General features: G+C 40.2%; 1 protein-coding gene across 9 annotated transcripts in view; it reads left to right on the forward strand.

Annotated features, from left to right (window-relative positions):
* ZMYND8 (zinc finger MYND-type containing 8) overlaps nucleotides 1-26,670 on the forward strand; it is a 125,650-nt gene that overhangs the window by 62,120 nt on the left and 36,860 nt on the right. For 8 of the 9 annotated variants that reach the window (XM_077831660.1, XM_077831662.1, XM_077831665.1 and 5 more), the window contains 9 exons: nucleotides 829-977; nucleotides 5,993-6,211; nucleotides 7,099-7,212; nucleotides 10,280-10,372; nucleotides 11,469-11,556; nucleotides 12,240-12,295; nucleotides 13,326-13,403; nucleotides 14,626-14,741; nucleotides 16,035-16,513. In XM_077831660.1, coding sequence (XP_077687786.1) covers nucleotides 829-977; nucleotides 5,993-6,211; nucleotides 7,099-7,212; nucleotides 10,280-10,372; nucleotides 11,469-11,556; nucleotides 12,240-12,295; nucleotides 13,326-13,403; nucleotides 14,626-14,741; nucleotides 16,035-16,513 — 1,392 coding nt within the window. The remainder of the gene's footprint in view (nucleotides 1-828; nucleotides 978-5,992; nucleotides 6,212-7,098; nucleotides 7,213-10,279; nucleotides 10,373-11,468; nucleotides 11,557-12,239; nucleotides 12,296-13,325; nucleotides 13,404-14,625; nucleotides 14,742-16,034; nucleotides 16,514-26,670) is intronic. The other variant, XM_077831661.1, reaches the window with a different exon arrangement.

Raw genomic sequence — 26,670 nt, forward strand, 5'->3', positions numbered from 1 at the left:
GAAGGAGAATGTTAGTAGGAGGAACTTTGTTTGAGAGACAGTGTAGTCTAGTGGTTAGAGCAGTTAGGGTTCTATAGTTGGTTCTGCCACAAACTTGCATGATGTTGGACAAGTTACTTCATCGCTTAGTTGTGGCTTATTTAGTAGATACTTCAACAGGGATCTTATGATGTTAAAAATTCATGTTTGAAAAAGTTTTGAGATCTTGAAATGATATGTGCCATAAATGTACAAATATTACTGTTTTGGGGACATATGTATGATATCTTTGGGACCAAAGAGACAAGTGAAATTTTCCTAGATCAAAAATGTCAAAGGTTTATTGAAATAAAGGGAAGAAAATCTGGACTACTCATTTACCACATATTAATTTGTGACTCCTATATTCCCCTTCTTCAGCTTTATAGCCTCTGGTTCCCACTGTGTTACTTGACCTATTGCTATCAAGAATTACAAATATCGGTGTATCTTTGCTTCTTAAACTTAAGGTATAACCCTAGTAAAGAACTGTTCACTGCTACGCTTCATCATTGTATCCCGTATGCTTCAGAATTACTCATGAAAACAAGAAAAGTTTATTTTAAATTTAATCCTGAGTGTAAGCTGAGAGCTTTCTAACAGCATGTATGAGCATTGCATAGCTATGTCCCAGCTATCAGTTTTATCAACTACTTGTAGAAGAGAGATTGAGAAATAGTGCTCTATTCAGTGAAACAGTAAAGAAATGCAAACTGCAGAGCTATGTAGGTCTTGATTGGATGCATTTTCAGCAGACATTTCAGGAAGTATATTATGGACTCTTTAAATGTGTTAATGTATTCGTTATAGATCCTGGCTCTGCCGAACGCACAGCACAAAAGAGGAAGTTTCCCAGCCCTCCACACTCTTCCAATGGCCATTCCCCGCAAGATGCATCTACGAGCCCTATTAAAAAGAAAAAGAAACCTGGCCTATTGAACAGTAACAATAAAGAGCAGGTAACGGAACTCATTGTCTTAATGCGATAATAGCGTATGAAATAATTAAAGGCTGTGATGAGAATGAACCTGAGCTTTCTCCTCTTCACTCAGTTTCATTTTGTACTGCAGATCTCCATTAGCTGATTGTGGTGAATGTACAAGATAGCTAATAGGCCTTTGTCTTCCCTAATATCTGTGGAAACAAGGGGCACGCTGTGAAGCCAAAACCCAGGAAATTTAAACCCAATCAAATGAAATGCTATTTTTCTTAGCATATTGCCAACACGTGGACTTCTGAGCAAAAGAAGTTATTGAGGAATATATTATAAATTAATTAATTTAGCTGGATCTTTTAAAAGGACAAAATATATTCATAACAATATTTGTCATCATTAATATGGAAATAGTATCAGGAAAATCAAAACCCAGGTCTGAGAAGGATTTCCTCTCCCCCCTTACCTCTGTTACAAGCATTGACAAGTATCCAGGTGCTTTTCCCCTGAATTCCCCCGGAATTTTTCCCCGAATCACTGGTTAGTGGCCATTGCCTAAATCAAACCAGATGAATCAAAGGGTCACCCTCATTGTGGGTATTTTTATTTTCTGTGTCCAGGTGAAATTACAGGTGCACCATATGATACTGTTCAGAGTTTACCTGATCTGCTGGAACAAATTCAGAAGGTGGTTTGTGTGCCCTCTGAAAACTGGGCTTCTGTGCACTATCTCCTTATTAAAGTTTCATTAAGGCTGTAAATTAATGGCAGTTAATTCAAGTGATTAATGGAAAACAAATTAACTAGATTAAAAAAATTAGTCACGATTAATCACAGTTTTAACTGTTAAAAAATAATAGAATACCAATTTAAATTTATTTTAAATATTTTTGGATGTTTTTCTACATTTTCAAATATATTGATTTCATTTACAACACAGAATACAAAGTGTACAGTGCTCACTTTATATTACTATTTTTATTACCAATATTTGGACTGTAAAAAAGGTAAAAGAAATCCACTCAATCTACAAGTCCACTCAGACCTACTTCTTGTTCAGCTAATCACTAAGACAAACAAGTTTGTTTACATTTGTGGGAGATAATGTTGCTTGCTTCTTATTTACAATGTCACTTGAAAGTGAGAACAGGCATTCTCATGGCACTGTTGTAGCCAGCATGGCAAGATATTTACATGCCAGATATGCTAAACATTTATATGCCCCTTCATGCTTCTACCACCATTCTAGGGGATATGCTTCCATGCAGATGATGCTGGTTAAAAAAAATGTGTTAATTAAATTTGTTACTGAACAACTTGGGGGAGAATTGTTTGTCTCTTGCTCCGTGATTTTATGCGGATTCTGACATATATTTCGTATTAGGGAAATCTTGGATGATGACCCAGCATATGTTGTTTGATTTAAGAACACTTTCACTGCAGATTTGACAAACGCAAAGAAGGTACCAATATGAGATTTCTAAAGATAGCTACAGCACTCAACCCAAGGTTTAAGAATCTCAAGTGCCTTCCAAAATCTGAGAGGTACAAGATGTGGAACATGCTGTCAGAAGTCTTAAAAGAGCAACTCCGATGTGGAAACTACAGAACATGACCCACCGAAAAAGAGTATCAACCTTCTGTTGGTGGCATCTGACTCATGATGATGAAAATGAACTTGCAATGATCCACACTGATTTGGATCATTATCGAGCAGAACCCGTCATCAGTACTGTACACTTTGTATTCTGTGTTGTAATGGAAATCAACATATTTGAAAATATAGAAAACACACAAAAATATTTAAATAAATAGTATTCTGTTATTGTTTAACAGTATGATTTAAAATTGCAATTAGGACTTTTTTTTAAACTTGCGATTGATCATGTTGAAATTTTTTAATCATTTCACAGCCCTAAGTTCCATTTTAAATATTAGATGCTTTATTCTTTAATTTTTACTTTCTCGTGCCAAATAATCACTTCACATTTATCTGCAAGCAACTAATGAGAAATTTTTTTTCTAAAGCAGTGGAGTCCAAAAGCCACCCTGAAATTAATGGGCATTCTTGATTTCTTTCTTGTTTTTGATAAGACAAAACTGGGGATTTGTAGTGAATCTGTTGGTCTTATTGCTGAGCCACTCTGAAAGTGAACTGTTTACCATGTAAATTGACCGCCTGTCCTATTAACCCTTAAAGGTAATCTGAAGACTGGTGTAGAAATTTGTTTTATACCCTTTTTGCTGCTTTATAATGTACAAAGAAGGCTGAGAGTATGTTGAATTTTAAGTGGTCCATTTCTGCTTGATGCCAATGTTAGAATTGTTAGAATAAAACATATGGAATATTCTGTTTTTCTGAAAGATAACATGCTAGAAATTATTTTGGGAAAGTTTTATGGCCTGTGTTATGCAAGAGGTCAGACTAGATGATCCTAGTGGTCCCTTCTGGCCATGAAATCTGTGAATCTGTAACCAAAGAGTTATGGAGTCAGAGAACATGTATAAAACAGGTTGAAAAATTAGAGCTCTTAACTAGACAGTTATCACATAAGCCTTCTTGGCTGCAGCTCATTTTTCTAGCTAGCAATAACTCTTTTTCACACAACTGGGTAAAGCATCATATTGATTTTTCCAAATCGGTTTGTAAATATTACTGTAGTTTTCTTTAGTTTTTCTATTTTATTAGTCAGCTCATGTTAACTTAATATAAATACAGACTATAGGCAATAAGCAAGCCCCTTTTAAAACCAAGAAACTAGGTACTCGAGCCTGACTTGACTAGCTGGGAGAGCGTGGAAAGCTGCTGCTTTAACTCATAGAGAAAACAAGTTTTTCGAGAGGAGGGTTACTACTATGTTCAATGCTGAATTTTAATATATTAGAACATTTTGCTATGGTCAGAAACCAAGTGTGCGGATGTCTTTTTTTTAGGCAAATGAGTCTGTCACTTTCAGTCCTTCAGGCTCTTTTTTTGAGCCCCATGAATGTATCTCACTGGTCAGCTCAGCTGCTCAGCCTGGCTCAAAGGAAGGGAAGTGATGAATGTTTAAAAGATGCAAGCACCATCATGTTAACACTTAGTTGCCCATGACTTCTAGAAAACTGAAACTTCTATTTAGAAACAAGAAAAGGAGTACTGGTGGCACCTTAGAGACTAACCAATTTATTTGAGCATAAGCTTTCGTGGGCTACAGCTCACTGCATCGGATGCATTGAGTGCATGCATCCGATGAAGTGAGCTGTAGCTCACGAAAGCTTGTGCTCAAATAAATTGGTTAGTCTCTAAGGTGCCACCAGTACTCCTTTTCTTTTTGCGAATACAGACTAACACGGCTGCTACTCTGAAACCTATTTAGAAACAGTTATGACAATTTTCTTATGTCTTTCTTGGGTGTGGATTTCTAAGGAAGTTTTTATGAAAACAGTATCTTTGCTCAGGAAATTTATCTGCTGCTTATTCCCCAAGTGAAGTCATAAGGTATTTTAAATTACATTGGGAATTTGCACTTATTTCAGCTGTTGGTGATCTGTACTCAGAGTAGCTGGATGGGTGAAAACCCCAAGTGTACTCTAGGAAAACTAATTTGCACCCATGCGCCCTTGCTCAAGTACTAAGTATGTTTTAGCAGTGCAAATTACAGCTTTCCCTTTGCACTTGGGGTTTTCACTCTCACAGCTACATTTGTAGTTTGTTACAATTTCAACAACTGACAGCCAATTCCTAGTGTATATAATGCCTTCTACAGTATCTCTAATCCCACGATTTCAGAAGTCTTTACTAGTATATGTATTACATATGCATAACCTCTAATGTTATATTACTGTATATAAAAGCATGTGAGCAGGGGGAGCCACTTAACCCATCTCTATGGTGGAAACCCACAGTACCTGTTTAGCAGTGCACAGCAGTGCTGCATATCACTTAAGGATAGAAAGAGATGAGTAGTACCAGATTTAATTGAAATCTCAGGTGAATATAATATCAGCCATACTGGAAATTGACTAGGATAGTATTGTTAAAACCTCTACCCTTGCCAAAAGTGCTGTGGGATATTTAGAGGCTAAAAGTGATCTGTCTACATCTCTGGAAAAAAAAGCACCTTCAGCTGGAATGATACAGAGGGAAGAGTATTACTTCCTGCACCACCTACTTTGTCCTTTATTCAGCTATGTAGCTTTAGAAATCTAACAAGATCACAATCTGAGTTGATGAGACTGATGGCCTTTGTGATATTAGTCATGTCCAGAGCAACCAGTTATGATGTCACACACAATATTATGGTTTGACTATAAATGAGGAATAATAGTGAATAAACTTTGTCTAAAATTAGGATAACTTTTTTCAAATTATCCCTAATAATTAATGAAGGTGGAAAAGAATAGAAAATTAAGTGCCATCAGTGGAATAATTCCTAATGGAATATTCTTTTCAATTTCCCAGGGCATGTTAGCAGCTCTTCAACAAAGGACTAGTAAATTTAGGGAGCGTGGGGTCAGTTTGGCCCTGTCAGGCATGCTTTTTGAAATGCTATTGATGATGATTTTGCCGTGAACTATGCCAGCACTGAACTACTTTCATTTATAGTTAAGGGGATTTTTGTGCAAACAGTTATCGCAACAGTGCCAATTCCTGCTGTAAGGAAAGTTGTGGAGACTGCAAGTCTTAGCTTGCATTGCTCCTTATTGGGAGACCTGTCACCTCTAAAGGGCACATCTCTGTATTGAATATGAGGGTATCTACAAGTTTTGTTACTGGATTATGTCTCCTACACGCTGTATCCTTGTTTCCCTCTATCTCCCCAATTTGTTTTCAGTCATAAATTCAGTGTGAGCCATTAGTTTGCATATCAGTAGAGAGTAAACCTATTTACAAATATCCTTTCTGCATTTAATGAGATAATGTACCTGCACAAATGCTAAACGAGCTCTGTAAACTGCTGTTTGTTTTTTATTATGAATATTGTTGTTTATTTATTACTTACTTGAAAATACAGATTTGTTTTGAAACCAAACCTGTCTTTCTTGCCTACATTTCAGTCAGAACTAAGACATGGTCCGTTTTACTATATGAAGCAGCCACTCACCACAGACCCTGTTGATGTTGTACCACAGGATGGACGGAATGATTTCTATTGCTGGGTTTGTCATCGGGAAGGCCAGGTCCTCTGCTGTGAACTCTGTCCTCGGGTTTATCATGCTAAGTGTCTGAAACTGACAGCGGAACCAGAGGGTGATTGGTTTTGCCCAGAGTGTGAGGTTAGTTGGATATAAGGACCTGTGTATGTGTCTCGTGTTCTTGAGATTCGAGGGAAATTGTCACACAATCAGAATTAGTTCTCCTTTTACTCTGTTTGGACTTCTGTTATTGTGAGTGCACCTTGGAAAAGGTAGTAGAAGGGGTAGTACGAAGACCCTTCTGTTGTCTTGAGTATCTAGATAACTTTCGTTTTCTAACCTGAATCTTCAGCTTCCTTTGTTTTCCCGTCTGGAGAGAAGCTACATTTCAAAGAATTATCACTTTGTCAAGTACCTCTAATTCTGCAGAGTTTGGCTAATTTAACTTGTGCTCCCTCCGTTAGTGAGCAGATCAGCTCTACAGCAATGCATAAAAAATTGCTCTGTTGGGCCTACAAAACAGTGGGTATTAATATTATTTTTTCTTGAGAGGAATAAGTAAACATTTACTCATACTTTTTCAGTGATTCTTGGGAACAGAACTGTACATTGTCTCATTATTTCAATATTAGTAAATCCCACATACCAATTTGAGCATTTATTGGGTTAGAACCTGGATAATTTTCTTAAGTATTCATATCATAATTCCATAGTCAAATTTGGGAATTGAAGTACTCCATATTCACTTTAATAATAATAATAATTAATTAATAATGTAGTAGAAAATGGATATAATTTTCTTGTCTTTTTAAAATTTTTCTGATATATTCAGCTTATATGTTGTGTAAAAGAAATTTCTGAGAAATAAGTTATATTTGTTGTGTTACACTGTCAGCACTGTAGTAGTTTCATGGGATGGCTCTTACCACCTACTTGAATAATGAAGGGACATTTTAATGTAAAATAGTCATGAAAAACAGTCATCAAGAAGTTTTTTCTGATTAAATATTTGTAATCTTAATTTGTAGAAAATTACTGTAGCAGAATGCATAGAAACGCAGAGTAAAGCTATGACAATGCTCACCATTGAACAGCTATCATACTTGCTCAAGTTTGCACTACAGAAAATGAAACAGCCAGGGGTAAGGAGAATATTTTTTATATTAGACTTGTATGTATAATTTAATTCTGCATAGTTTGTTTCCTTTTATTGATCTTGATTATGGCATAGCTTATTGTATATTTGATTTTGAGCTAGTTAGTCACCCACATATATCTGTAGTTGTTGATGGTAAACAGCAATGTAATTTATTATGGTGATGGGTAATCTGTTGGTATGCATGTAAAATGAAAGATTTCCTGGTATCAGTGTAGACAGCATCAGTATTAGCACAGCTTTGGATGATAATGTTGTTCTTCTGCTTAAGTATTTTATTTATAGTCTTTGATATTCACCATAGAGTCTGAATGATCAAAAACCTCACACTATGTGTAAGGTGTAGGCCCAATTTTATAGATGGAGAAACTGAGGCTCAGAGTGCTTAGGTGACTGTTCCCAGATCACCCAGGAAGCCTGTGATAGAACTGGGCACAGAACCTAAATCTCATGAGTCCCAGTCAAGTTCAACAGTCCTAAAGTTTTTCAGTTGCTGTATGAGATCCAGGGATTAATTGAGGAATAAATTGAAGGAAGAATTAAGCTAGCAGTTTAACAATATTTAGAGTAGATATAGTGAAACTACAAAATAGAATTCAACACTTCCCACTCAACAAAGGTGAATGGGAAATGAGGGCCTAAGCCATCAATTTCTACACAGTCAAAGCTTGCTGCTGCTTTTTTTTAGCAGCAAAATCGTGTGCTTGAATGTTTCTCCAGGGCTTACGGGAAGGAATCCTTTCTAGCTATTCACTAGCGGCATTGCTGCTCGGTGGCTACAACTGTCGGCATGGCCTAACCACAAAGTTGCATTGATTTAATTAAAAGGGTGGTGGTACATTGGTTTATATCTGCTTTGTATTGGTTTAGTTTGCAACTTTTCTGTACATGTGCAAGATAAATTTAGGGTCTAGAGTAGTCTCCGCAGAGGGCATGTTTCTACACAATCTTGCACTTGTTTAGTTAAACCAGTGTGGATCCCCGTGTGGACAGACGTATATCAGTTTAAAACTGTTTTATCAGTTTAGCTTGCTCCCGTAAATTTACAGAGGAATCTGAGATTGGGGAGTGGTATGGAGCAGACTTGTCATGTCATGCTTAATCTTTGCCTGATCCTGGGTCTGGCCGGGGGATGATTCAGAAACTGACAGAACTCAGAGCAGCTTTAAAATTGTGCTTGGCTGCCTTTGGCTCCAAGGAGCTACTCTAACAGCCAGAGATTATCAAATTGCAAGTGTGGTCCAGCCATGACCCCGTTTTCCTAGCAATTTCTTCTGTTCTAAGCCAGCAGTACACCACCTGCTGACGGAATCCTCAGAAGGCTGGTTAAGGTGGCTCTGACATGCAGGAGTCTGTCTCGGCGTCTTAGTTTTATCCCTCAATTGCCTTAGGTCTGGAACTTTTAGGAGGCTTCAGTTGTCACCTTCATCCCACTCTCCCTCTGCAAGCCTGTGCGGATTTCAAGGACTAGTGATAAAGAAGTAAATTTGACTAGGATCTTCTAGATGATTTGTCAAGGATTGTTTCAAATCCTTTGTTAATAAACTGCTTTCCATTCCCATTCCTACACAGACGATATTATAGAACCGGAAACTCAGAAAATGACTGTGGGTCCACAGTATTACAGTAAGAAGTAAGGTTGTGAAAACAAGAGTTTGAGTCATTGGCTCTTACCAGTTCTGATCTCTTTTATATAAATACTTTAGCAAAACAATAACAGCAGTTTCTAGGAAGACCATCATCTTGAGTATTGTTGAGTTTTGTCCTTTGAAAATCTTCTAACTCTGGTGTTGTAAATCTCCTGCTATTATAATGAGCTATTAGAAATTATAACTGCTGCTTTTCAGAAGCAAAATTACATTGTTCGTTTACAAAAGAGTATGCCAAGAATTATTATCTATGCATTTTGAAAATGCAGCTAGAAAGATTTTGCTTAATGAATATATTTGGGGTATTTCCTCCTTCAGGCTTGTGACTAACACCTGTCAATCAAGATATAGTATTTTTAAATTGAAGCTGATTATCTCTGGAGTATTATAGTCCATATATTCTAGAAAAATATGGTACTGTGTGCCTTTTATTTGTTAGGATTTTTATTATTTATATCCTGAAATATAAAATAGATGGTACAACAAAATGCTCACTCGCTCTCTCCGTGTGTGTGTGTGTGTGCGTGCGTGCGTGCAATAGGATCCTCCTAATCAGGATGACCCAGTCTAGAGAGTTTTGCCCTTATTAAGCAGAATTCAGTGTTAAAATAAAATGCTATTTTGTATTGGTTCCCTGTTTCTGTAATTCAGTCACAGGAAACCAGTTGGTTCATGAAATAATTAAGGTAACGCAAATCTGTCTGAATTTCTCCCTCTTCCCTGCAAACTAGGATAAAATTTGGCAGCTGGAGAAATACAGAGCCACCAAGTTTCTGAGGGATTTTGTGGTACTGGGAGATTGAAGTGGGCTAGCTGTAAACAGCATCTAATAAGGGAGAATTAAAACAGTTCTGCTTTGTTAAGCCACCTTTGATAAAGGTATTCTGAGGAGAAATGAGGCACTGTCAGGGTTTGAGTGTCAGAAAGACCAGAAATCTTTCAGGTATCTCAGCTGAGCAGAATTACTGTCCTAGTTGTGCAACAATCCTTATATTGGGTTAAATTTGTTTCTCCCCCCTTAAGTGGTTTGTACTGTACATAACATCAGTCTATCCCAAAAAAGCCTGATGGAAAAATACAATATCTGATACTTCCTAATTGTTTTTAGAAAAGCGTAAGTTGGAGGCCTTATGCTCTTATAGCTGTTTCTAAAAAAATGATTTAAATCCAGGCCTGTGGCTACCAGAGGCTGAACATACCATGAAATGAACCCCCTTTGGTCCATTCTGTTCTGTTGTAGCCTTTTTCTTCTTCATTAATTGTATTATCGGTAGTTCCAAAGAAGTACTTTTGCTCAGACCTCCCAGTTAGAAGTAGGTTTAGGGCAGGAATTGCAAATGTTGGGCTGGTGAAGCTGTTTGGTATTGGTAATATGTGGTTTGCTTGTTTTTTTCTTTTTAACAGACAGAGCCATTTCAAAAGCCAGTTTCACTGGATCAACACCCAGATTATGCAGAATATATCTTTCATCCAATGGACCTTTGTACATTAGAAAAGGTTGGTTTGCAGCTAGGGGAAGAAGCTTTATTTTAAAGTTCAGTTACTTTAGTTGGGATTGTTTTGGTTTTTTATACTGTTTGTAAGTATTTTGGTACTGATTTGTGTTAATGATACCTGTTTCTAAAATCAGTGTAATACCATTTTACTATTTAATTAATCCTCCTGCCCTTACTGGGTCCTTGTCTCACTTTTGTGGGTAAATCTGCAGATAGTTACTGCATAGTCTTTACTGTATCTGAGCTCAGCTTGTTCCCAGGGGAGAAGGAAGGCTGCCAAAGAATCAGTCATGACCCCCTGATTCTCAGTCGGTTGGCCCCATCATAAGTTAAAGTTTCAGAAGGTCAGCTTTAATTTATGCCACAGAGGTGAGATTCCTCAAGGTTTTTACACCAGAATAGAATTGAACATGGCAGAGGCCGCTCCACCATGCCCTTTCTTTGCCATGACACACTCCCTCCCTTCCTGCTGGGAGTGAGGTAGTGGTTTTCTGGCTCAGAGGGCGGTAGATCTACCTCCAATGATGTTCTGTAGGCAGACGTTTCCCCCTATACATGGTGAATTCTGCGGCACACATCTTTGTCTGCTTTAATTTCACTTTGTACCATGGGTGGACCAGGGAATCCAAACCACTGTATTGTATTAGGTATGCTATAACATGGCCCCTATCTTTTAAAACTCTCTTGACCCATTAACCCAGTAATTGCAGGTAATGTAAAGTGAAAATTGGGGAGTAGAGGAAACTGGAGACTGAATTTACTGCATACAGATGTATACCATATACACATCATACCAGGGAATTACCTATTTTTTAAAATTTGAAATAATTATTGAATGCCTCTTATACATTTTTTTTAATTATGTGAAGTACATTTTGATAGTGAATGTCCTTTTGGAGTAGTAAAAAAGTACCTGGGGCATGTTCTGATTCTGAAAACAGTTCTTGCATATTTAACAACCACATGATTAATTGTGTTCACTAACATTTATTAATTGGGTGGTTGATAAGAAAAATAGTTTAAAAAAAGGGGGGACGTGCTTTACATTGATAAATTATCTCTGCTTCCTCATGTATTTCTGATTTTCTTCTTTGCAGAATGTTAAAAAGAAAATGTATGGTTGCACTGAAGCATTTTTGGCTGATGCCAAATGGATTTTGCACAATTGCATTATTTACAATGGGGGTAAGTGTGTGCTTGCTTCCAGGAAATTAAAATTGTGAAAAGAACTGTAATAGTAGAGCAGTTTCTAGATTCATAGTTGGTGAATGCTGAAAATATCTACCTGTTAACTACTCTAGTGCCTAAAGAAATAGAGTTATGTTTGGAGAACTGTCACAAGAGCAAATACTATCTGTGCTCATTATGTCACCAACAGTCCCAACTTAAAATGTGTGTTCTTCAGGGGCATGCAGAATGGGGGGTGCTTTGTAAAAGCTTATTTGAGGAAACTTTATATTTCATGTATCAGTTAAAAGAAGCGCCTCAACAATACAGTTGCACTGCTATTTAACAATCTCCATGCAAATGCTGGAACAGACGAGAGAGAATTCCAGACTGAAACATGACTCTGAATGGTATCCCTCAGAATCATCCCAATGCAAACTGACTGGGAGGGGGTGTTTAGAGAAAACCTTTCACATAGCTGTTGCCATGTTATGCATGGATTAAGGAGGAAATGATATCATATTGCTTTCACACGCACTACATTTATACAGACTTTAAAATGCTTTTTTAGATGTTTTTCCTTTCAAATGGATCTCATTTACCTGAATATTTAACTTTTTTTAGAAGGAAAATGTAAACTTTAATCTAATTTTAGGACAACAGTCATTTTAGTTGATCCTCTTTCCTTATCATTCCCTTAGGAAATCACAAATTGACACAAACAGCAAAAGTCATAATCAAAATCTGTGAACATGAGGTATGTGTTCCCCAGTTAACTTAATTTTTCTGGCTATATCAATTAAAATGGAAAGGACATTTTTATAGATTCATGTGTGAAGTATAAAATGTTTTATTTAATCATAGTTTCAGTCTTTAAGTATGATAGTCTTAAACTTGCTGAATTAAATTTGCTAGTCTTAACTAGTCAGATGTGTAAATGGTCATTTGCAATTGCATTAACGCAATGGCAGTTCTGAAAGTCTGGGCCTGAGCATTTGGCACTAGAAAGTTAAAACTGAATTTTGTAAACGTAATTTATTTGACCCACAGCAGTTGCAAATTGTCTAATGATCTGACCCTTTGTATCTAAACTCACCGATTTCTACACCTCTGGGTCATCCCATCAGTGCCCCCAATTCTTATAAAGAAGTTCTGAAAACTTGGTGATTCTGAATAATACAAATTAAAAGCATGGTGTCTGATCTTCTTGAAATTCTCCATTTGTTTATTTAAAAAAACCTTTTACATGAGGAATAAAATATTTTATATCTGATTATGAATGAAGTGTCTTCTCTCCTTCTCAAACTAAGATTTTATTTTTGTCACTGGGACACATGGCAGTGATAAAATATAATCTGAAGAGTGATCTATGATATGACAATTTATTTTATCAACTCTCGGGTCCACCTATGATGCGTAGAGAAGTATTACATTTTACTTTAACAATGGTAAATTTTTCTTAGTTTTAGTTTAAAAAGAAGTATATGGAGCTTAATCATGCTGATTCATCTGTCCTGAATAATACCTCATCAGAATCCTTCAGTGTATCTTTCACATGTAAAATGTTCTGTATGATGTTCCCGTAACCAAATATGGGGAAGAGCAAATGCTTCTCAAAACCATGTTGTAATGACTTGGCAAAAAGTATAATTATCTACAGAGTGATCTGTGGCTGCACATTTTCCTCCTAACAATAGCAGGATCCTAGAAAGAATAGAATAATAATGTTTTAATCACAGCTTAGATTGTTTTGAACTCTGCAGTAGCTGCTCACCTTCTTGTTGCAGATGAATGAAATCGAAGTGTGTCCAGAATGTTATTTAGCTGCTTGCCAAAAACGAGAGAACTGGTTTTGTGAGCCTTGTGTAAGTCAAAGATTTTTGTAGTTTAACACTTTTCTTAAGCAAAAAAGTTACCATTAAGTGTGTATGAATATATTGTTTCGTGTGCCCCTCGTTTTAAATCAGTGAGTGGTTATGGATCTGGACCAAGGGGAAAAGTTTAAAAAGCTGCTTATTGTGGCTGCAATGGATATGAAAAGTCGAAAGTTGAGTTACTTGTGCTGTTTTGCACATCCGTACTCTTCATAGTGGGTCCAAATGGATTTCTCAGTTCTGGGGAACAAACACAGAAGTTAGGGATTTTGCTAAACATATCTTAATCTTATCAGAGATGCTTGACTGTCATACTGTGCACTGTTACAAAGGATATGTACAGTCTGATGATTACAGGTGGTGTTGACATCCAGTACTGGATGATGGAAATGTTTTAAAATTGACTTTTCTCCTGCCTATTCCCTTGGCCGCCAAAGAATATATCCTTATTCTTGGGTCATCTGTGCTTACACGTGACACTTGGAGGCAGGTCAGGATTTTTAATATGTGAATATGCATTTCTGGCCTTGAAAATGTAGCTTGCATGTCTTCTGATGATGACATTTTAAATATTACACCAGGTATGCATAACCTATAACAGACACAAATTAAGACACAACTTCTCAAGGAGAAACCTATAGTCCAAGAGCCTGACTCTTCAAGCTTTCTGCATGCAGAATTCTCTTGGCTTGAGGGGAAATGAGAGCTTGCAGGACCGGCTCATACTTAGACAGAGTGCAACAAACATTTAGGACAGGGAAAGGAAAAAAGATATCAGAATATCCAATTTGAATGTGTAGAAGTGCTGGTGCTGTTCCAAAGAATTGCTGCTTACATTATTTTGATGAGTTTACTGTGATTTCTCATAAGTACATATTATATTTGGTTGACATTTTTGATTTTTAAAAATTATAATTACAATTATTATAAAGGCTCATTTCTAATTGCTGGGATATGCATAAACCTAAAAGCTGCATAATAATATACAGTTTCCAGAATAGTGATTGGTTAATTCATGGAAATAATCATTGAGTAATAAGCTCTTCCAGACAGGGATCTATCTTCCTTCTTATTTGGAAAGTGCTTGTGCATTGTGGGCCTTGTTGCAATCTAAATAATGAATAAAATGAAAAACCACTCTGTGTGTCAGAAATTGGAAAATAATATGTTGCTTACAATATTTTCTCACTGTGTGCTGTGCATCTTCTTCTAGAGCAATCCCCACCCTTTGGTCTGGGCTAAACTCAAAGGCTTTCCATTCTGGCCTGCTAAAGCACTGAGGGATAAAGATGGGCAAGTCGATGCCCGTTTCTTTGGCCAACATGACAGGTGGGAATTCAATTAAAATATGTGTGAATTGGCTGTGCTTTCTAAATTGTTGTGATAATTCTGCACTGTCAGAAGTTGTTTACACTATCCTGTCTTTGAATGTTTGATGGTAATAGCCGGAACAGTACTATTTAATGTATTTATCTGATCTAATCTATCTAAATGTTTTTAAATTAAGATTTTGTCACATATTAAAATTAGGAGATATCTTTCATATCCATGTCCTTAGTAAATTGTTAAGATGATGGTTTTGTATGGCTGAAAAATCATGGATGTTAGAGATGGAAAAGGCCTTTTAAGTGGCTGTGTCCATTCTCTGGCCAGTGTAAGAATAAATGCATCATTTTGGATGAAAAACTCACATTGTAAAATGTAGTATCCTCATTTAAAATGCCAGTTTTGCTCCAGAGAGAGTTTGGTTAATTCATTTTGCTTAGCCTGGTCAGAGCTCTACTAGATAGAGGATACAGTGACCACTAACAGTGGGTTTAGCAAGAATTGAAAAACATGAATCTACAGGGCTGTATGAGGCCGTGCATTTATATACTCTTATGGCTATGGAATAATTAAGTCAGAGCTCCTGGAATTTTACAGTCACCTGTGGGTTTGGTGGGTCTGGAGTTGAATAGCTACATGAAATCATGCAAAATAAAATAAATTCTCCAAACCTCTCTACTGCACCTGTCCTGATAGAACTTCAGAGTATACTACACAGTATTCAGAGTAGCAGCTGTGTTAGTCTATATTCTCAAAAAGAAAAGGAGTACTTGTGGCACTTTAGAGACTAAGAAATTGGTTAGTCTCTAAGGTGCTACAAGTACTCCTTTTCTTTTTACTACACAGTATGTATACAGTTTTACACTGTAAAGAATGTGCATGCCACAACTGCTAAACAGTCCTTTTAAAACAAACTCTATGATAGGCTTTTCTGCTTTGTCCCTAACCCCAGCTAGTCTAGATCTGAAGATTGTTTTTTAGGGGATCTTTTTACAGACTTAATGAATTATCTAGGTAAGGAGTCATTTCACTGGTTGTGTTTCTGAGTCAAAAAATACATTAGTGGTAATCTAAAACACAAATTATTTACCAAAAAACCCTACTAACTATGCAAGATTAATTAAAGTAAGAGGACATTCAAAATTTTTAGAAGATACATTGTGTGCTGGTCTTCGGATGTTTTGATATTAAAACAAATTAATCTGGCCTAAAAACTAGCAATTTCAAATAAACAATGCAGAATTTAATTTTATACCTTTCCTTTTTACTTTTTGTTTTTTACTGTTTTGTATGTAGGGCCTGGGTTCCAATAAATAATTGCTACCTCATGTCTAAAGAAATTCCTTTTTCTGTGAAAAAGACTAAAAGCATCTTCAACAGTGCAATGCAAGAGATGGAGGTTTATGTGGAGAATATTCGTAGAAAGTTTGGAGTATTTAATTACGCACCTTTCCGGACACCGTATACTCCCAACAACCAATACCAAATGTTATTAGACCCTACAAACCCAGCAGCTGGAACTGCAAAGACAGACAAACAAGAGAAAATCAAACTGAACTTCGACATGACAGCATCACCCAAGATTCTAATGAGCAAATCTATGCTGAGCAACACTGGTCGAAGGATTTCCTTGACAGATATGCCACGGTCACCAATGAGTACAAACTCATCAGTTCACACTGGATCCGATGTTGAACAGGATGCAGAGAAAAAAGCAACCTCCAGTCATTGTAGTGCAAGTGAAGAGTCCATGGACTTCATTGACAAGAGTTCAGGTAAAAGCTAGGGAAAGACGGATGCTGCATTTGGTTTAAAACATTTTTTTTTCTTAAATGTAATTAATAAAAACAAGCTTTTTTGCCTGGCAGTTTACAAGGAAGTTGTAGATGAAGGGAGCAGTTTAATTTTATCCATCAAAAGACACAGAAAAGAAATAATAGAATTAAATTGCATCAAGAAACATTTATTTTAAATAGCAGGATATTTTTGTAACTGTCAGAATGAGAGCTTATGCACTCGCCATCACTGGAGGTATTCAAGTTGAAACTTGACAGACAATTTTTAGGACAAATTTAAGAATAATAACGTGTACACTACTGTGTGCCTGATTCACCAATACATTACTCCATTGAAGTCAGTGGAGTTACACCAGTGTAAAGCCCTACAGTGCCAGGAGGCAGACTGGATAAGAGGAATCCTGATCAAGTGCAAGGGTCAGCAACCTTCAGCACACAGCCCATCAGGGTAATCCGCTAGCAGGCCGCGAGATATTTTGTTTACGTTGACCGTCCACAGGCACTGTCCCCTGCAGCTCCCAGTGGCTGAGATTCACCATTCCCGGCCACTGGGAGCTGCAGGGGGTATGCCTGCGGATTACCCTGATGTGGCATGTGCCGAAGGTTGCCAACCCCTGGTCTAGTGGTTAAAGCTCAGGACTGGGGATTAGCAGGTCTTTATTCTGTTTCCAGCTGTGCCACAGAGTTGAGCAAATCACTTAACCTGGATTTTTTTCTTCCATAAAGTGGGGTAGATCACATGCACCTCACGGAAGTGTTGTTGAAATTGATAATTAATGGTTGTAAAGTTCTTTGTGATTCTTGGAAAAAAGCAAAAATCATCTTTGCATCAAAGCAGCTGCTGCTGCAATTGTTGGCTAAGATTTTCAAAAGCGACGAGTAGTTTGGGATGCCCAGTATTTGGGTCATTAACTTCAGACACCTTGAAAATTGCTTGCTTTTCAGAGAGGACCTTCTTAAAGAATCATTTAAATACTGGCACTAATACTAGGTGTAATTTCAAGGGAGCTAATAACTTTAGTTTTTAAGGGTGGGGGAAATGACCTATCTAAACGATATTCAAAAAGCAGTGTAAAGGATTTCATATAAAAATTTGGAAACTGTGGAAAAACTAGATAACACAGCTTTAGGTATAATAGTAAAATGGAGTGAATTCTCAAATGTTGCTCATCTTAAACACAGAACTTAATTCAAGAAACTACCATTCATGTTTCTCAATCAAAAGAGGAGCCAAGCGTATGGGAAATAAATACATGAAATATTTTTTCCTTGTCCTTAGATTTGTTTAAATTTCTGAGTTGCTCTTCTGCCTCCCTGTAGAGACTTTTATCTTGGATAGACATGTGAGAATTCCATTTCCTTCAAAATAATGTCTATTGAACCTGTAAAAACCTTTCTTAAACCAGTTTGTATGTTGTCAGAGGGACTCAGCTTTTTCGGTGTCTGTGTGATTGCACTGATAATATACACCTTTCTGAATCTCGTATTGTTTAGTGATGAACTCTAGTAGAACATCTGCTAGTGCATATCATGAACAAGAAGGAGAAACTTCTGTACTAGCTGCCTTTTGGTTTAGAGAGCAGGGTTGCTGATAGCAGAGTCAGAGCTTATAAAGACTGGGAGTGGATGTGTCATTACACAAAGTAAAACTATTTCCCCATGTTTATTCCCCCCCACCACTGTTCCTCACACGTTCTTGTCAACTGCTGGAAATAGTCCACCTTGATTATCACTACAAAAGGTCCCGTCCTCGTGACCACCCCCCCCACCCCCCCGTGCTCTCCTGCTGGTAATAGCTCACCTTACCTGATCACTCTTGTTACAGTGTGTATGGTAACACCCATTGTTTCATGTTCTCTGTGTATATAATTCTCCCCACTGTATTTTCCATTGCATGCATCCGATGAAGTGAGCTGTAGCTCACGAAAGCTTATGCTCAAATAAATTTGTTAGTCTCTAAGGTGCCACAAATACTCCTTTTCTTTTCACTGGTAGAGTGTTCATCATCTTGTGAATTGCCACTCTCCTTTGAAGTCCCTGAGTATAAGGAATTGTAACACGAGTCCTGTTTATTTCTCTTTTTTTGGGGGGGTTCACTTTTTGGGAAGTATTTCTCTTCATGGAGAAACATTAGTTTGTATTTTACAATCACTTTTTTTAAATTGAGGAGTATTTGGATCTTCTTGCTAGTCGTGCCACCGTATAAGTGACATTGAGTCCCAGTCTTGCTCCTATTGATTTAGTGAGATTAGGATTGGGCCATTTATTTGCAACTCTGCCAGTTATAGCTACAGTGTCAGAAACAATAATCCAGTTTCCAACCTACTTTAAGCACTTCAAAAGGAAATTTTTAATTATTGAACAAAATCTTTACTATATAAACTCTTTGCTGGTATGCTGCTCTTCCTGTAAACTCAGCAGAGTCAAAACATTCAGAAGCATAAACAGAAGTCCAGGATTTTTAATTTATTGATGTTGCATAACTCCACCTGATCACTTGATGTCTTCAGACATGATGTGTTAAGCTATTGTGTCAAGGCACCTCCTTTCTCTTGCCAGCCCTAGCGCTTCCCCTTCTGGCGATGGTGGGCCTGGGGTAATCAGCCCCACTCAGACAGGGTTTGCCTTCTCCCTTCTGTGCTCCCTTGGTTGTATTTTCAGGGTAGGCCTGAGGGGTGATCCTCCACCAAACAAAATGGAAACAGTCTTCTAAACAAAATCTGTGGGGGCGGAGGGGGAGGGGTACCTTAGGTGTCAGTTCTTCTCTTAGCAAGCACTCAGGTTTGGCTGTTTTGCCCTTTGGGAAGGAGCACAGCCTCTCACCCTACAGCAGCCTATTTCCCTGCTGTCACTAGTCTGGCAGCAGCTTGTCTTTCTCTCCTCCCCTCCCCCCAGCCCCGCAGGGGTTTTTAAAGGCCTCAGGCAGCCCTTAATTGGATTCAGGTGTCCCTGATTGACTTGAGGTAACCCCTTCTCAGCTGCTAAAAAAAGGGCTAATATATCGATCTTCCAGGACCCTATTGCTGCCGTCTGGCCTGACTTTGTCACACTATATAATAATTTTATTAAGATGATGTTGAAGTAAAAAGAAAACGGTACAGAGTTTAAGCATAGACGTTTCTGGTTATCAGGGAATAAGGTACAGATTATCAAGGGGTGCGAAATTCGGTTTAGGAACGGGTGGCGTAAGGAATACATAATCTGTAATCTTCTCGATTGGGGGTAAAAGTTTAATAGGGCAAAGTACAGACATTGAGATATGGGGGTATGTTGTTCATATAATGGCTATGTTCAGGTGTGGACTATAATGAGTGGATACGATGATGAGAAAGGATTTACCGTCATTTGGTGGGATTTAATGTTCATTGAGTTTAAATGTACATGCTAAGTGTCCTATAGTTACCAGGCCCTTAAAGGTTAAATATCATAGGGCAACAGAAAACCTCTCTCTCGTGCTACTTTACATTAAGTCGTCATCAGGTCTTCAGTTGCCTTTGAGTGGGGGGATCCAGTTACAACACAGTTCCAGTTTGTGGAATAAACAGACTCTTAAGTGTTTAGAACCAACCCAGATTTGGTTGGAATGCTATCAGGGATCGTTCTGCACTATAAAAGGAAATGGTGCTGAACCTGGTTCTTCTTTGAGGAGTGTCCCTATGGGTGTTCTGCTTTAGGTAACTGTGCGCCGTGTGACTCTAGTCAGAGAGTTTTGACAGCATTACCTGTGCTGTGCATGCACTCTCCCCATCTTGCGCCTGTGTCGGCACTTGACTAGCACTGCGCGGCCACCTCCCCTCTCAGTTCCCTCTCTACTGCCCTTGATCCAAGTCAGAGCCCTAGCAGAGCGCTCACCTTTTTACCTCAGAATTAGTTTAGATAGATTAGTCACGTAGTTTTAGAGTAGTTAGGTTAGTTGATTCCCTTTTCTTCATTTTCTCCCCACTTAAAAAAAAAAATCCTTAAGTGACATTGTTTTCCCTCAAAATGCCAGCGTCTCCTGGCTTTAAATGCTGCATTTCCTGCCGGGAGGCAATTCCAATTTCTGACTGACACTCACAGTGTGTCCGGTGCCTGGGGGAAATTCATGTGCCCCAAAAGTCCAAAAATTCTATAGTCTCACGGCCAGATCAAGAAAAGCCAGAGACCTTAAGCTGAAACTCCTCTTAATGGAGAAGTCCCTCTGTCCCGCTTCAGACCTGGGTTTGCAGACTTCTCCGGCAGCCCTGTCACCACATGCAGCTTCTGACAGACACCCCTCCTCCACCCCACAGGGAGGGGACCTGTCTTCTAAAGGATGTGGAAAGAGGAGAGCTAACACTCCCCCCTGAAGACCACGCCAAAGAAGAAGTGTCTCTCGACTCCATCTGTCGCTTCGGTACCAACCACGCTGCAGCGTAGTACCTTTGAGTCGGCAGGGACCTCCGGCACTGGCAGTGCCTTTCAAGCCGCGGACCCTAAGCTGGCAGGCTCTAAGAAGGAGGGAAGGGGGAAGACCGCCTTCTCTACCTCAGGACCGACAACACACAAAAAGCGCTCAGTACCGAGTGACTCTGTACAACAAGCAACACTGCCACCTCCTGATATTATGCTGTATTGCACAGATACAGCACCGCAGATCCCCGCGCTGTCCTCGGTGCAATCTATGCAGGCTCTGTTCCTTCCGACACAGCAAGGTCCCCTAGTACTGCCACAATTCTCGGTATTGGTATCTCCATCAGTACCACAACAGTTTCTTGCTCCAGAAGACTTGACAGTTTCCCTGGTACCAAATCACCTCTCTTTGGTACAGATAAATTGCTTTGGTAGTTTCACTGCCGCTCGCTCCAGCGACAAGAGCAGCTACTCCTGAGGATGTGGAAGGAGAGGCTTTCTCCTCCAACAGTCTTTACCCATGCAGCCAGTGTTCGGTCTGCAGTTCAGGAGCACCCCAGCCTCCGACTCAGCCTGATTTTCAAGAGTGGTATGGTCATCCCTGGGGACCCCTGCCTGTGCCCTTCCCACCTCAGTGGGCATTCTGAGACCTGTGGGCAGCTTATAGATAGTTTTACTCTTAACACCACAACTGCCACCATGGAGATACACAGACATGCTATACCAAAATCCACAGTTCCACCAGATGCACCTCCCAAACAGAATTCTGAGGAGGCGGAAGAAATCTTAGATCAGGAGGCAGCTCCTGCTACCTTCACCTGACTCTCACCAGATCAGACTGTTATGCCTTCTACACCTACTGCTGGAGATGATCACAGGAGCTTCCAGGATCTCTTCAGACGGATTGCTGACACACTCCAGATAACCCTCGAGAAGGTCTCCAAATCATGACACGAGCTCTTGGATATACTCCACACATCCACCTCCTCTAAGATTGCCCTCCTGATTAATTCAGTGCTCATGGAACCTGCTAAGAACATATGGCTGACCCCCACTACCATCCCTCCCACATCTAAGAAAGCAGGCAAAAAATTCTACATCCCTTAAAAAGGGATGGAATTTGTATTCACACATTCTCAGCCAAATTCATTGGTAGTTGATGCAGTTAATGAAAAGGGCAAACAACATTCCTCCAGAACCACCCCTTCTGATAAGGAGTGGAAATGACTTGACTTCCTTGGCCGCAAGGCCTACATGCCAGAGGACAAAAGGGAGCAGTTGCTCATTTCTGAGGGTCATCTCTTGGCTAGGACAGCCCTCCAGGCATCTTTGGACTCTGCTGACAGGGTGGCAAGGACCATCACAACCACTGTAGTAATGCGCCAGGCATCCTGGCTTCACCTGTCAGGATTCCCCAAGGAAGTCCAAGCCACGGTAGCGGACCTTCTGTTCAAGGGTCCAAAACTGTTCTCCAGCAAGACTAATGAGTCACTTCAGCTGTTGAAAGACTTGAGCCACTCTCAGATGTCTTGGCATTTATATGTTTGCAATAAAACATAAGCAAGACCGGTATTATACATTGCAGCAACCCAAACAAATCCCATACACACAGCAACCGAGACAATATGCTAACCAACAGAGTAGACAGAGACCAATCAGACACGGCCCAAACTCCTCCCAATCTACCATCTCTCAACAATCAACATCCAAACAGCAGATTTGAAGGTTTGGTCCAGGGCTTGTCCGACCTCTCTCATCTACTGCTGCCATCATTACATCCCATCAACCATCCCTTCACCAAACACCTGATGCCGTTCTGTCCAACCTGGTGAACCATCACTTCTGGCAGACAGATTCTGGAAATCATCAGGACTGGCTACGCCATCCAGTTCTCTCCATCCCATCTACCCACCCTCCCTCCCCATCCCTCTTCAGGGACCTCTCTCACAAGCCTATCCTGAAACAGGAAGTGGCGCATCTCCCACAACTGGGAGCCAGTTCTGGTACATCTCAGAGGGAATTCTCTTTATATTTTAACACGAAAGAAATCTGGAAGATGGAGACCTATCCTTGATCTCAGGACATTAAACAAATTCATCAGAATGCAACGATTCACGATGGTTACATTATCCACAATCGTTCCAGCACTGGAACAGGGGGATTGGTTTGCAGCCCTCGACCTGCAAGATGCATATTTTCACATTACCATACGCCCAATGCACATGAAATTTCTTCAGTTTGTACTGGGATAGGATCATTTCCAATATACATTACTACCCTTTGGCCTTTCCATGGCCCCCCGGATATTTTCTAAACTTCTTGCTGTGGCAGAAGCTCATCTTCGCAAGCATGGGGTCATGATATGTCCCTACTTAGACAACTGTCTAATCAAGGCTCACACTCAGGAAGAAGCCAGCGCAGTCACGCAGCAGACTGTATCATTTTTTACCAGTCTAGGTCTACAAATAAACCTCCAAAAGTCCACATTAACACCAGTTCAGTAACTGGACTTTATCGGCACACACCTAAATTCTAGGGAAGCAGTAGTATCATTACCTCCTGAGAGATTTACCGTTTTAATGAACATCATCGATACTTCGGTGCACAGACCCAGGATATCCGCTAGGATATGTCTCCAGCTACTAGGTCACATGGCGGCGACCACATATGTGTAAAACACGCCAGGCTGCACATGCGTTGCTTGCAGGGTTGACTCAAGACGATGTTCACACCACACAAGCGCAACTTCAACAAACTTCTAAGCATACCAGTGTAGCCTGCATGTTCCACATAAACAGGGAGGTGCGAGGTCACATAAAAATGTGGACATGGTGTATACATCACAGCATCACCATATCAGCCACATATCTACCAGGGTCTCAGAATGTCATTGCCAATGCCCTAAGCCAGAAGTTCTCGAACGATCACGAGATCCAAAGCATATTCCACCAATGGGGGTTCCCCGCATTAGATTTGTTCACCACGAAAAAAAAACAGCAAATGCACAGTCTTTTGCTCCAGAGCAGGTCTGGGATCGGGATCCAGAGGTGATGCATTCTTCATTCCCTGGGACTCATCCCTTCTTTATGCCTTCCCTCCCACCCCATTGCTGTCCAGGGTCCTGCACAAGATCAGAATTGATCAAGTCAAAGTCATCCTGATAGCACCAGCATGGCCCAGACAAACATGATACCTATACCTGAAACAGATGTCCTCATCCCTCACCCCCTCCCCCCGGCATCTCCTCACATTTCTTCCCGATCTCCTCTCTCAAGATGTGGGCCACTCTGCATCCAGGTTCCAGGGTGAGGATATAACTTGTTCTGACGACATTAAAGACCTCCTGCTAAACAGCAGGAGGCCCGCTACACGGGCTACGTACTTACATAAATGGAAGAGATTCCACATGTGGTGCCTAAACAAACAAATCAACACCACCACCTCAACTATACCAGTGGTCCTGGACTACATGCTCTACCTTAAGAAATGCAGCCTTTCATTGAGTTCACTGCGGGTGCATCTGGCAGCCATTACAGCATTCCACTAGAAAGTGGATGGTGTTTTTGTCTTTGCTCACCCAATTACCAAAAGGTTCCTCCAGGGAGTGCGCGACCTCTACCCAGAACCCAGAGTCCCAATGGCACCATGGGACCTGACTTTACTGCTTCAGTCTCTCACAACTGCACATTCGAACCCCTGGCCACATGTTCCCTTCTACATCTTTCCATGAAAGTGGCCTTCCTAGTTGCCATCATGTCTGCGAGACGCATCGGAGAAATTGGTGCTCTTATGGCTGGACCACCCTATACAGTTTTCCTCAAAAATAGGGTCACTCTCAGACCTCACCCCAAATTTTTGCCTAAAGTTCCTTCTTTCTTCCACATCAACCAGCCTATCCATCTTCCCGCATTCTTCCCTAAACCTCACAAGAACAGACAAGAAGCGATTTTCCACACACTAGACGTCAGAAGGATGCTAGCCTTTTATTTCGAATGGACTAAATCACTTAGGAAAACGCCTAAATTGTTCCTTTCCACCATGGAATGCTCTAAAAGCAAACCCATCTCTAAACAGAGATTCTTCCAGATGGATTTCAGATTGTATCCAGGTCTGTTACTAACAACATGACCTGCAACCCCCCTCACGGGTCCAAACACACTCCACAAGATCAATAGCCACATCGGTTGCCTTCTTACACAACGTGCCTATTACTGACATATGCAATGCAGCTACGTGGACACCGCCACATACATTCATTCAACACTACATCATTGATCAGGCCTACCCATAAGGGATATGGGTATCCTTATGGGAGGCTACCCATAAGAAGGGGAGGTCTTTGGAGGGGGAGGGATAGCTCAGTGGTTTGAGCATTGGCCTGCTAAACCCAGGGTTGTGAGTTCAATCCTTGGGGAGGTTATTTAGGGATCTGGGGCAACTATGGGGGATTGGTCCTGCTTTGAGCAGGGGGTTGGACTAGATGACCTCCCTTCCAACCCTGATGTTCTATGATATTCAAAACTGCCTAGCAGACATGTTTACCATTTGTAGAAGTCAGCCCACTTATTTAGAAGGCTAAATCAGGATTTCAGAATCTAAATTTGGGGGGAGGGATAGCTCAGTGGTTTGAGCATTGGCCTGCTAAACCCAGGGTTGTGAGTTCAATCCTTGAGGGGGCCATTTAGGGATTTGGGGCAAAAATTGGGGATTGGTCCTGCTTTGGACTAGATGGCCTCCAGAGGTCCCTTCCAACCCTGATATTCTATAATTCTAAGATTTACAGTCTCTGAAGACTCAACCTCTCAGTTTGGTACTGTTGAGTCAAGGGACTCCTTCTCCGGTACTGGTAGAGCTGGAAGCTTGAGGGAGAGACCTGGCTCTGACAGTGTTTCAGTACCCTGTACCAGGGACAAGGAGGGCAAGTATAAGCACCCCGATCTAGTACCATCAAGCTCAGTCGTGCCATTTGAATGTATCTGTTTGACACCCTCGGTCCCGAGCAAACAATGGCACCAGAGTCCATTGACATCCACATCAATATGCCTGCCATCAACAGTACTGTCATTTTCGGTTACCACATCGGTAGTGATTCCCTACTCAGTACCACAAGAGTTTAGATATGTGAGGAACCTGTCCATAACAGATGAGCTGGAATTTCTGCTCCTCATGAGTATTGAGTGTCTTTCGGTACCGAGACCTTGGTCTCCAGACTGCTACCATTCCTAAGTACCACAAAACTCTCCAACCTCTTCTATGGAGGCTCCTGCATTGGACGATGTTGAGTAGGATGAAGGGGACTTCCAATCAGTCTCTTCTATTTCAGTCTAGGGTTTCCCATCATATCCTGTCAGTAATCCATTCTTTCACAGTCACAGGGAAGATCGTGACTGTCATCAAGGATGGTGGAACCAACCCTGCATGCCACCCACACTCCCATGTGTCTGTCCCCTCCCCCTCCTCCCCCCCCCAGTGGCCATACAGGGATCCCTGGGCTGCTTACCAACAACAGTTCTCCACCGGTACCATCTCAAGGGGAAACTAGGCTTGTTCAGTTCTCTCCTCCCCAAACATCCCGACCCTTCACCCCTCCCCTCCCACCCCCAGAGGAGAAGACGTTTGAGGAATAGGAAGGCAGGGCAGATACATGGGCCACCTCTCAAACACCCATTTCATCCTCATTTCCAGATGAAGCAGTTACCCCTCCACCACCTTCCAAGGCTGACAATTTTCAGCAATTTTAAGACCTCATAAAGAGGGTAGCTGAT

This window comes from Eretmochelys imbricata, chromosome 13 (genome assembly GCF_965152235.1).
Source record: "Eretmochelys imbricata isolate rEreImb1 chromosome 13, rEreImb1.hap1, whole genome shotgun sequence".
Classification (NCBI taxonomy): domain Eukaryota; kingdom Metazoa; phylum Chordata; order Testudines; family Cheloniidae; genus Eretmochelys; species Eretmochelys imbricata.